Below are 12,653 nucleotides of genomic sequence, written 5' to 3'. Positions count from 1 at the left end.
GTTCTATCCCCATAATGCCACATATTTATCCCACTAATCCCTCTAACCTACACATCTTGGTACACTAAGAGGCAATTTAGCACGGCCAATCCACCTAACCTGCACGTCTTTCGGACTGTAGGAGGAAACCGGAGTACCCGGAAACCCACGCAGACACGGGGAGAATGTGTGAACTCCACACAGACAGTGACCCAAGCCAGGAATCGAACCCAGGTCCCCGGAGCTGTGAGGCAGCAGTGCTAACCCACTGTGCTGCCAGGTTATAGTCCAACAGGTTTAGTTGAAATCACGAGCTTTCGGAGCACTGCTCCTTCATCAGGTGAAGTGATGAAGGGGCAGCGCTCCGAAAGCTCGTGATTTCAAATAAACCTGTTGGGACTATAACCTGGTGTCGCGTGGTCACTCATCTTGTACACCCCTGTCCAACACCGGATTGCCGCATGAGAGAATGAGGCAGCGGAAAATGTTTAAGTGGAAAAAAAAAACAATTTAAAGAATGAATGATACAGAAAAAAAAAGAGACAGCGTCAGCCTGTGTTAATGATTGGGTCAGTATTTTAATACAGTGAATTACAGTCACACGTTTCACAATCACACTAAAGAGTTCCATGACACACATTAACACAGCAGTACACCGCCAGCCAGTGGCAGTGCCCTCACTTCAGACAATCCAATACTGACCATGATGGGCAGTCTCTCTCACTGTCCCCTGACCACCGAACTACACCACTGTGAGGTGTGCAGGAGGGGATATCAGACGCTGATCCTCCAGGAACACACCCACTTGACCCTTAGGGGTGGACTGCTTTGTAGAGTCATAGAGGTTTACAGCATGGAAACAGGCCCTTCGGCCCAACTTGTCCAGGCCGCCCTTTTTTTTTAAAGCCACTAAGATAGTCCCAATTGCCCGCGTTTCGCCCATATCCCTCTACACCCATAAAGTAAAGTTTATTTATTAGTCACAAGTAAGGCTCACATTAACACTGCAATGAAGTTACTGTGAAATTCCCCTAATCGCCACAATCCCCCGCCTGTTTGGGTCAACGCACCCTAACCAGCTCGTCTTTCAGACTGTGGGCGGAAACTGGAGCACTCGGAGGAAACCCACACAGACACGGGGAGAATGTGCAGACCCCCCATAGACACTGACCCAAGCCGGGAATCGAATCAAGGTCCCTGGCACTGTGAAGCAGCAGTGCTAACCACTGCGCCACCCATGTAATTGTCTAAATGTTTAAATACCCTGAGTTAAATGCTCAGAAAAAGATTTCTCTCTCTTGGAATGACATTCACATTTAACAATGGCCAATGGAATCAATACGGATACATACTGCTACCGGGACTTGATGGTTTGAGTTATAAGGAGAGGCTGGGAGTCTTTTTCATGGAGCGTAGGAGGCTTAGGGGTAATCTTATAGAGGTTTATAAAATAATAAGGGGCATAGATCAGCTAGATAGTCAACATCTCTTCCCAAAGGTAGGGGAGTCTAAAACTAGAGGGCATAAATTTAAGATGAGAGGGGAGAGATACAATAGGGTTCAGAGGGTCAATTGTTTCACACAGAGGGTGGTGAGTGTCTGGAACGAGCTGCCAGAGGTAGTAGTAGTGGTGGGTAGGGGTGCAGCACGGTGGTTAGCACTGCTGTCTCAGCGCCAGGAACCCGGGTTCAATTCCCAGCTTGGGTCACTGTCTGTGTGCACATTCTCCCCATGTCTGCGTGGGTTTTCTCCGGGTGCTCCAGTTTCCTCCCACAGTCCATGGAAGTGCTGGTTAGCTGCATCGGCCATGCTAAATTCTCCCTCAGTGTAGCCGAACAGGCGCCAAAGTGTGGCGACTAGGGGATTCTCACAGTAACTTCATTGCAGTGTTAATGTAAACCTACTTGTGACACTATTAAATAAACTTTCTACAATTTTGTCTTTTAAAAAGCATTTAGACAGTTATATGGGTAAGATGGGTATAGAGGGATATGGGCCAAACGTGGGCAATTGGGACTAGCTTAGTGGCTAAAAAAAAAGGGGCGGCATGGACAAGTTGGGCCGAAGGGCCTGTTTCCATGCTGTAAACTTCGATGACACATTTTATTACAGACACATTCTCACCTGCTACTACTCTGGTGTCAAGTGGACAGGAAGTTCCTGATTCGTAAATCTCGCTTCATTAATAAGCTGAATTGGGTTGTTTTTAAATGAGAAGCAAGAATTCCAAGTTGGAGCAGACGTTCCATGCCAGAGCACGCTTCTAGTGCTCATTAATATTAACAAGCCTCATTAATAAACATTATGCACTTTGCTTCCCGTTGGTCTGAAGGTAATGTTGTTGAGAGCACGCAGGCCACTGGGCCCAGTTTAGTTCCAATCATTTCAAATTGTAGGGATATGGGGAGTGTGGCACGGTGGCACAGTGGGTTAGCACTGCTGCCTCAACGCCAGGGACCTGGGTTCGATTCCCAGCTTGGGTCACTGTGTGCGTGGAGTCTGCACGTACTCCCCGTGCCTGCATGGGTTTCCTCCGGTTTCCTCCCACAGTCTGAAAGACGTGCTGGTTAGGGTGTACTGGCCATGCTAAATTCTCCTTCAGTGTACCCGAACAGGCGCCGGAGTGTGGCAACTAGGGGATTTTCACAATAACTTCATTGCAGTGTTAATGTAAGCCGACTTATGACACTAATAAAAAAAAAACTTTAAACTTAAAACCCAGAGAGGTGGGGAGGGGAGCACGACCGATTGGCCAGCTCTTTGAAGGAGCCAGCACAGACACAATGGGCCGAATGGCCTCCTTCTGTGGTGTATGATTCTACGAGTTCCGGCACACAATCCAAATCAATCAGGGTTTATGCCAAAGGTCTTCAAACAGGCGATTCCCAGGGAGGGCCAGGCCTGAGGGCGACAGAATCCAGGCGGGTCAGACAAGAGTTCAGACAAAGATCGGCCATGATCTAACTGAATGATGGAACAGGCTTGAAGGGGCTGAACAGCCTCCTGCTATTCCCAGGTTCTGGCATTGTGCCTATTTAGGGAACAAGGACCTCGCACTCTTAAAGACACAGTCCACAACAGACATACCTTCTCTCCACAGCAGGCAATTACATCAGGGCTTGCAGGAAATAATAGTTGGGGATTTCAAAGCACACCATCTCGATTATCTCCAATCATAGCAGGGGAATATCCTCTGCAGTATAACAAAAGAACAACTCAGAGCAGCATAAAGATATATCCATATTTTATCATTAGTGTTCATTAACACATATCAGCTCGATAATCCAGAATAAAGCTCCCTTTACACTGTCCCCATCAAACACTCTCAGGACAGGTACAGCACGGGGTTAGATACAACACGGGGTTAGATACAGAGTAAAGCTCCCTCTACACTGTCTCCCATCAAACACTCCCAGGACAGGTACAGACGGGGTTAGATACAGAGTAAAGCTCCCTCTACACTGTCTCCCATCAAACACTCTCAGGACAGGTACAGCACGGGGTAGATACAGTGTAAAGCTCCCTCTGCACTGTCCCCATCAAACACTCCCAGGACAGGTATAGCACGGGGATAGATACAGAGTAAAGCTCCCTCTACACTGTCTCCCATCAAACACTCTCAGGACAGGTACAGCACGGGGTTAGATACAGAGTAAAGCTCCCTCTACACTGTCTCCCATCAAACACTCCCAGGACAGGTACAGACGGGGTTAGATACAGAGTAAAGCTCCCTCTACACTGTCTCCCATCAAACACTCTCAGGACAGGTACAGCACGGGGTTAGATACAGAGTAAAGCTCCCTCTGCACTGTCCCCATCAAACACTCCCAGGACAGGTATAGCACGGGGATAGATACAGAGTAAAGCTCCCTCTACACTGTCCCCATCAAACACTCCCAGGACAGGTACAGCACGGGGTTAGATATAAAGCTCCCTCTGCACTGTCCCCATCAAACACTCCCAGGACAGGTACAGCACGGGGTTAGATACAGAGTAAAGCTCCCTCTGCACTGTCCCCATCAAACACTCCCAGGACAGGTACAGCACGGGGTTAGATACAGAGTAACGCTCCCTCTGCACTGTCCCCATCAAACACTCCCAGGACAGTTACAGCACGGGGTTAGATACAGAGTAAAGCTCCCTCTACACTGTCCCCATCAAACACTCCCAGGACAGGTACAGCACGGGGTTAGATACAGAGTAAAGCTCCCTCTGCACTGTCCAAAGAAATGCTATTGGTGATACAGAAGAATAGCACGTGTGATATTCGCTATTTACTCGACTTCTAGGATGGAAGATTTGTGGCAGCGTCTGTGCCAGACCAGTGCCCACTACCAAGCGGATTGAATAGTTGAAATATACATTTCTGAACATTAAAAAAAAAGAGAAACCTCAGTGAGTGGGTAAAACAAAGTAAGGAACTTGCGCAGGGATACAGAGAGGGGACATTACTCTGTACACTCCCACAGTCTTAACGTAATTTGAAGTTAGGTGAATAGCATAACACCATTCCATCAGAATGGAAGATAAATTTGTAACATACATTAAATTAGATGTTCCTATTACATTGGTATGTAAATATTTTTAACATAGAATGAGTGTCAATTAAAAAGGTCTTCCAAACATTTTTCTAAGATAGAATAAAGTCCCGGGTTATTAAAGTCCAAGTGTGAAACCAAAAACTTGTTTCTCGTTTGCTGCTTCCCTTTTTTGACAAGTCAGATGGTGTCTCAAGGACCCAAACCTACCAGCTTCACTGTAAATATTTTACCACGAAAAAGCTAATGCCTATATATAGATATAGAATGCATTTGCATCTTAACAGAAATGCCTCAAATCACTTTGTTCAAGTCAAAGACACAGATTAATATGCATTTGTGCAGTAGCGGGATTCTCTGCAAGAGAAATCAGGTGAACAACTGGTTAATCTGTATTGGGTGGTGTTCGGTTGAGGGAGGAATGTTGGCCAGGACATTGGGAAAACGCCCTATTCCTTAAATTGGATATGTTGTCAAAAATGCATCAGAATGGATCGACCTGGCTTAATGCCACGGAAATGGCAGCGCTGTCAGGGCGGTGCCCCCTCAGCACGGCACCGGCGTGTCAGCCTAGGTGATGTGCCGGTTGGTTCTGGAATGCCCGATCGATAGAGGCGAAGGGACAGCCTCGGCAACTGAGCCCAAGCCGACATGGTCTGTGACGATGGGTAGCATTTGCGAGAATCCTATCGGAGTGGAATGTGGGTGATTAAAAAAGACACCCATTGGCACCCGAGGGGGCAGGGGGCACACGGATGCGCTAGGGGGCATCACGAGGCATTTGTCTCAATAGTTAAATGGACTTTACCTCTCAGTGGCTGACCAGTCTTGGGGCTAAGCAGCACTCCTCCAGCAGTGCCTCTGCTGTTTTCTTTCCTGTGGTTGCAAAACTAAGCACAGCGCTTTCTCTCCGATCTAGCACTCCCACCCTCCCCAACACATTTAAAACGGACAGAGACCGCTGCCATGGTTACTGCTGAACAACTGGTTTCGTTTTCCTACCTCCTTGAAAAACCACAGTTGTAGCCACGGGGAATAAAACGCACTGCCCCGGGCAGTGGAGGACAGCAGGCCTTCATTACACTGTCGTACTGACTACACACCTACAACCCACTGGGTTTGCGGCACTCGTGGGGATATGCCCCTCGAGGACAGGGCAATGGGGGAAAAATTACACATAATTGCACAGGAGCTGGAGAAGATTCTTCCCGATATAGAATAGATTGAAAAGAAAGATCCTTTCATGGTGAGATTCCCAATGTTGGTCTGTTAGTTTTGCTTCAGGCATGGCTAGCTGACTTAAACTATAGAATCCCTACAGTGCAGGAGGCGGCCTTTCGACCCATCGAGCCTGCACGGACAACAATCCCAACCAGGCCCCATCCCCATAAACTCTGATACTAAGGGGCAATTTAGCATGGCCAATTCCCCCTAAACTGCACATCTCGTAGAATCTACAGTGCAGGAGGCCTTTCGGCCCATCGAGCCTGCACCGGCAACAATCCCACTCAGGTCCGGTTCTATCCCCGTAACCCCACATATGAACCTTCCTAATCGCACTGTCATTATGGGGCAATTTACCATGGCCAATCCCCCATACCTGAACATCTTTGGACAATAAGGATTAATTTACCATGGCCAATCCCCCTAACCTGCACATCTTTGGACAATAAGGATTAATTTACCATGGCCAGTCCACCTAACCTGCACATCTTTGCACTGTGGGAGGACACCGGAGCACCTGGAGGAAACCCACGCAGACATGGGGAGAACATGCAAACTCCACATAGATAGTGACCCAAGGCCGGAATTGAACCCGGGTCCCTGGCGCTGTGAGGCAGCAGTGCTAACCACTGCGCCACCCCAAGGGTCAAGTGCTATCTTTTTATGAAAGGAGGTTCCTACCGATGTTTTTGGGGGTGACCCAATTGCACTAGTTATCACGTGACAGAATGAAAAATATGACTGTCAGCAGCCTGGACTCAGGACATCTCTTGCCAGCCAATACCGCTTGATGCTGCGGGGGAGGCCCTCAGCCCAGCAGCTCAAGGTGTTACCCGGTTGGTCTAAGAATCACTGACCCTCGAGTGACAGATTGCTGTAACCAGACTATCTCCAGACACCAACCCAAGTTTGGGCGGACGGACTCTTGTTTGATTGACGCTGCTACAGTAATGGTCTCCCATCCCAGCAGCCTCACACCAACGGTGGCCAACACGAAACTCAAGGAAGACTAAACCAGGGCAGCGTCAACTGACTAGAAGCCTCGGAGAATCGGGCAAAGTAAAAACGTCATCGGGGCTTGCGGCCGCCAATGATTGGGAGTCCATTAGACTGAAAGAGGGTGTTGCATGTTAGGTGTTCAGTGGGCAAGTATTGAACATTTTACTTTCACACCGTTAAGCTACAATTAATTAAATCCTTCCGTTAACACTGGAGACAGTCCCTCCTTTATCTTTGACAGAAAGGATTTGGTTTCACTCAGACAACAGCCAGAGGGATGGATGGCAAGAACTGCTTTACACAACGTTTACTATCTGCCCTTTTGGCGACCAACCAGCCTCCCCACACTATCATAGAATCCCCACAGTGCAGAAGGTGGTCATTCGGCCCATCGAGACTGCACCAACAACAATCCCACCCAGTCCCTATCCCGGTAACTCCACATATTTATCCTATTAATCGCCCTGACACTAAGGGGCAATTTAGCATGGCCAATCAACCTGACCCGCACATCTTTGGACTGTGGGAGGAAACCCACGTGGATATGGGGAGGACATGCAAACTCCACACAGACAGTGAGCCAAGGCCGGAATTGAACCCGGATCCCTGGTGCTGTGAGGCAGCAGTGCCACTGTGCCGCCCCATAATCGAAAGGGCTTTATGTATAATTCCTCGGGGAAAAAAAACCCAGTAAAACAAGGGAATGGCGTTCTACAGTGTTATAGTTAGCGCTCAGTCTAAACTAAAAGGAGCGACCCTGTTCCAAATGGTCTGTTAGTTTCCTTCAGACTTCCAACAGGAATTGGGAATTGAAACCAAGTTATCAACTGTCCAGATCAAAGCTCAGCCAGTGAAGAAAGGATGTTGCCCACTTGTGATTAACCAGATGGATTCTGTCTTCTTTCCAAAGTTCAAGGCCTTGGTGAAAGGGTTAGAGATGTCCTTGTTGAGATTTAGGCGCCTCCATTAGGGCAGACGACCTGCCCCTCCCCGCGTGCCCCCTTACGGGCTCTGGCCGGACTCGATGTTGCCGTCCTCGGTGTGTAGGATCTCGATGCTGCTGTCGGGCAGGCTGTGCGAGGCGCTGTCCGTCAGCTCCGACTCGTGCGTCTGGCTGGGGGAGAGTGCCTGGGGAGAGCTGCCGGTGCCGGAGCCCGAGCCGGAGCTGGGGGTGGGGGTGGTGTCCTCCGCCAGACCCAGGATCTGCTGCACGCTCCGCTGCAGCTGCTGTTCAAAAACAGAGGAAACACAAACCATCAGCTCGCCACGTCTGCAGACAATCTTCACTGGGGAGATGAGGAAGCATCTCTCACCTTGAGACAATCACTTCTTCCTCTACCCACCCCCATCCATTCCCGCCCGGGGCAGCACAGTGGTTAGCACTGCTGCCTCACAGCGCCAGGGACCCGGTTTCGATTCCCGGCTTGGGTTACCCTGCTAATTCCTCTGACACTCAGGAGCAATTTAGCATGGCCAATCCACCTAACCCGCACTTCTTTGGACACTAAAGGTCTGTGTGGAGTCTGCACGTTCTCCCCGTGTCAGCATGGGTTTCCTTCGGGTGCACCGGTTTCCTCCCACAGTCCAAAAGATGTGCGGGTTAGGTGGATTGGCCACACTAAATTGATCTTTAGTGTCAGGGGGACTAGCTAGGGTAAATGCATGGAGTTATGGGGATAGGATCTGGTGGGAATATAGTTGGTGAATATATTAACGATAGAGGGTTGGCAGCAGGAGAAATACTTAATACGATTAATGTTACCAGAGAGGCAGTGCTGGGTAGACTAATGGGACTGAAGGTGGACAAGTCCCCGGGTCCGGATGGAATGCATCCCAGGGTATTGAAAGAAATGTCAGAGGTAATAATGGATGCGTTAGTGATTATTTATCAAAACTCGTTGCATTCTGGGGTAGTGCCGGTTGATTGGAAAACGGCTAATGTTACGCTGCTGTTTAAAAAAGGAAGGAGACAAAAGGCGGGTAACTATAGGCCGGTCAGCTTAACGTCTGTAGTAGGGAAAATGCTGGAATCCATTATTAAAGAGGAGATAGCAGGGCATTTGGATAGAAATGGTTCGATCAATCAGACGCAGCATGGATTCATGAGGGGAAAGTCGTGCTTGACGAACATGTTGGATTTTTATGAAGATGTGACTAGGGCGGTTGATGGAGGAGAACCGGTGGATGCGGTGTTTTTGGATTTCCAAAAGGCGTTTGATAAGGTGCCCCATAAAAGGCTGCTGAAGAAGATTAGGGCACACGGAGTTGGGGGTAGTGTGTTAAAGTGGATTGGGGACTGGCTATCCGACAGGAAGCAAAGAGTCGGAATAAATGGGTGTTTTTCCGGTTGGAGGAAGGTAACTAGTGGCGTGCCGCAGGGATCGGTACTCGGGCCGCAACTGTTTACCATTTATATAGATGATCTGGAGGAGGGGACGGAGTGTAGGGTAACGAAGTTTGCAGACGACACAAAGATAAGTGGAAAAGTGAATCGTGTGGAGGACGGAGAAGATCTGCAGAGAGATTTGGACAGGCTGAGTGAGTGGGCGAGGATATGGCAAATGGAGTATAACGTTGAGAAATGCGAGGTTATACACTTTGGAGGAAATAATAACAAATGGGATTACTATCTCAATGGAAACAAATTAAAACATGCTACCGTGCAAAGGGACCTGGGGGTCCTTGTGCATGAGACGCAAAAGCCCAGTCTGCAGGTACAACAGGTGATCAAGAAGGCAAATGGGATGTTGGCCTATATTGCGAGGGGGATAGAATATAAAAGCAGGGATGTCTTGATGCACCTGTACAGGGCATTGGTGAGGCCGCAGCTGGAATACTGTGTGCAGTATTGGTCCCCTTATATGAGGAAGGATATATTGGCATTGGAGGGAGTGCAGAGAAGGTTCACCAGGTTGATACCGGAGATGAGGGGTTTGGATTATGAGGAGAGGCTGAGGAGATTGGGTTTGTACTCGTTGGAGTTTAGAAGGATGAGGGGGGATCTTATGGAGACTTATAAGATAATGCGGGGGCTGGAAAGGGTGGAGGCGGAGAGATTCTTTCCACTTAGTAAGGAAGTTAAAACTAGAGGACACAGCCTCAAAATAAAGGGGGGTCGGTTTAAGACAGAGTTGAGGAGGAACTTCTTCTCCCAGAGGGTGGTGAATCTCTGGAATTCTCTGCCCACTGAGGTGGTGGAGGCTACCTCGCTGAATATGTTTAAAGCGCGGATGGATGGATTCCTGATCGGTAAGGGAATTAAGGGTTATGGGGATCAGGCGGGTAAGTGGTACTGATCCACGTCAGATCAGCCATGATCTTATTGAATGGCGGGGCAGGCTCGAGGGGCTAGATGGCCTACTCCTGCTCCTATTTCTTATGTTCTTATGGTGCAGATGATGGGCCGAATGGCCTCCTTCTCACGGTGTAGGGATTCTATGAATGTTTAGTTGTTGCAGCTGGCGAAGTTTCTGGAAACAGAATTAATGTTTCAAATTGATATTTCAACAGAAAAATATCAGAAAGTTTGTTTAATTTTCAATGAACCCCTACAGTGCCTAGTCAAAGAGAAAAAGGAAGCATTTGTCAAGGCTAGGAGGCTGGGAAGACATGAAGCAAGTGTGGAATACAAGGAAAGTAGAAAGAAACTTAAGCAAGGAGTAAGGAGGGCTAAAAGGGGTAATGAAAAAGCATTGGCCAGCAGGATTAAGGAAAATCCCAAGGCTTTTTATACATATATAAAGAGCAAGAGGGTAGCCAGGGAGAGGGTTGGCCCACTCAAGGACAAGGGAGGGAATCTATGCGTGGAGCCAGAGGAAATGGGCGAGATATTATATGAGTAGTTTGCGTCAGTATTCACCAAAGAGAAGGACTTGGTGGATGATGAGTTTGGGAAAGGGTGTGTAGATAGTTTGAGTCATGTTGAGATCAAAAAGGAGGAGGTATTGGAGTTCTTGAGAAACATTAAGGTAGACAAGTCCCCAGGGCTTGATGGGACATACCCCAGAATACTGAGAGGCAAGGGAGGAAATTGCTGGGGCCTTGAGAGAAATCTTTGTATCCTCACTGGCTACAGGGGAGGTCCCAGAGGATTGGAGAATAGCTAATGTTGTTCCTTTGTTTAAGAAGGGTAGCAAGAATAATCCAGGTAATTACAGGCCGGTGAGCCTTACATCAGTGGTAGGGAAATTATTGGAGAGGATTCTTCGAGATAGGATTTATTCCCACTTGGAAATAAGTGGACGTATTAGTGAGAGGCAACATGGTTTTGTGAAGGGGAGGTCATGTGTCACGAACTTGATCAAGTTTTTTGAGGAAGTGACGAAGATGATTGATGAGGGTAGGGCAGTAGATGTTGTCTACATGGACTTCAGTAAGGACTTTGACAAGGTCCCTCATGGCAGACTGGTGCTGAAGGTGAAGTCGCATGGGATCAGAGCTGAGCTGGCAAGGTGGATACAAAACTGGCTCGGTCAAAGAAGAAAGAGGGTAGCAGTGGAAGGGTGCATTTCTGGATGGAGGGCTGTGACAAGTGGTGTTCCTCAGAGATCAGTGTTGGGACCTTTGCTGTTTGTAATATATATATAAATAATTTGGAGGAAAATGTAACTGGTTTGATTAGTAAGTTTGCAGACAACACAAAGGTTGGTGGATTTGCGAATAGCGATGAGGACCATCAGAGGATACAGCAGGATATAGATCAGTTGGAGACTTGGGCGGAGAGATGGCAGATGGAGTTTAATCCGGACTAATGTGAGGTAATGCATTTTGGAAGGTCTAATACAGATAGGAAATATACAGAAATGCCAGTAAATGCCTTAGGAGTAATGATAGGCAAAGGGATCTGGGTATACAGGTACAGAGGTCACTGAAAGTGGCAATGCAGGTGGAGAAGATAGTCAAGAACGCATATGGCATGCTTGCCTTCATTGGCCGGGGTATTGAGTTTAAAAATTGGCAAGTCATGCTATAGAACCTTAGTTAGGCCGCACTTAGAATATAGTGTTCAATTCTGGTCGCCACACTACCAGAAGGATGGAGAGGATACAGAAAAGATTTACCAGGATGTTGCCTGGTATGGAGGGCATTAGCTATGAGGAGAAGCTGGAGAAACTTGATTTGTTCTCACTGGGGCGACGGAGGTTGAGGGGCAACCTGATAGAAGTCTACAAGATTATGAGAGGCATGGACAGAGTGGATAGTCAGAAGCTTTTTCCCAGGGTGGAAAAGTCAATTACTAGGGGGAATAGGTTTAAAGGTGCGAGGGGCAAGCTTTAAAGGAGATGTACGAGGCAGATTTGTTTTTTACACAGAGTAATGGGTGCCTGGAACTCGTTGCTGGGGGAGGTGGAAGCGGATACGGTAGTGAGTTTTAAGGGGCGTCTTGACAAGTACATGAATAGGATGGGAACAGAGGGATATGGTCCCTGGAAGGGTTGGGGGTTTTAGTCAAGTCTGGAAGCATGGTCGGTGCAGGCTTGGAGGGCCGAAGGGCCTGTTCCTGTGCTGTAATTTTCTTTGTTCTTAAATGGTGTTTTTTTTCCAGTAAAAAATAAGGGGAGATTGTTCAGCGGTGCAGCTATTGAGATGCTGCATGCTCCCGCGGTCGGTGCCCGTGCGCTCTCACTCACCGGACAGGCTGCTAGCTGGTGATAGATGGCTTCAGCCCGGCATAGGATGTCTTCCATGTTCAACCTCATGGTTAGCTCATTGATGTGCTAGAAGAGAGAGCAGGAGAGGAGATCAGTTCCAGGAATCCGGTCAGACCGCAGTTGGAGTATTGTGAGCAATTTTGGGCCCCATATCTAAGGAAGGATGTGCTGGCCTTGGAAAGGATCCAGGAGGAGTTTCACAAGAATGATCCCTGGAATGAAGAGCTTGTCGTATGAGGAACGGTTGAGGACTCTGGGTCTG

At 48.2% G+C, this 12,653-nt stretch overlaps 1 protein-coding gene across 2 annotated transcripts in view; it reads right to left on the bottom strand.

Annotated features, from left to right (window-relative positions):
* Window positions 1-532: 532 nt before the first annotated feature.
* Window positions 533-12,653, bottom strand: part of tbc1d17 (TBC1 domain family, member 17) — a 60,830-nt gene continuing 48,709 nt past the window's right edge. For both annotated transcript variants that reach the window (XM_078237337.1, XM_078237336.1), the window contains exons 16-17: window positions 12,371-12,457; window positions 533-7,967 (exon numbers count right to left, since the gene is read on the bottom strand). In XM_078237337.1, the coding sequence (XP_078093463.1) occupies window positions 7,743-7,967; window positions 12,371-12,457 (312 nt within the window). In that variant the 3' untranslated portion in view covers window positions 533-7,742. The remainder of the gene's footprint in view (window positions 7,968-12,370; window positions 12,458-12,653) is intronic.

Source organism: Mustelus asterias, chromosome 21, assembly GCF_964213995.1.
Source record: "Mustelus asterias chromosome 21, sMusAst1.hap1.1, whole genome shotgun sequence".
In the NCBI taxonomy this organism is placed as follows: Eukaryota; Metazoa; Chordata; class Chondrichthyes; order Carcharhiniformes; family Triakidae; genus Mustelus; species Mustelus asterias.
Note: the sequence above shows the minus strand (reverse complement) of the source record. Positions and strands in the feature narration are given on the sequence as shown.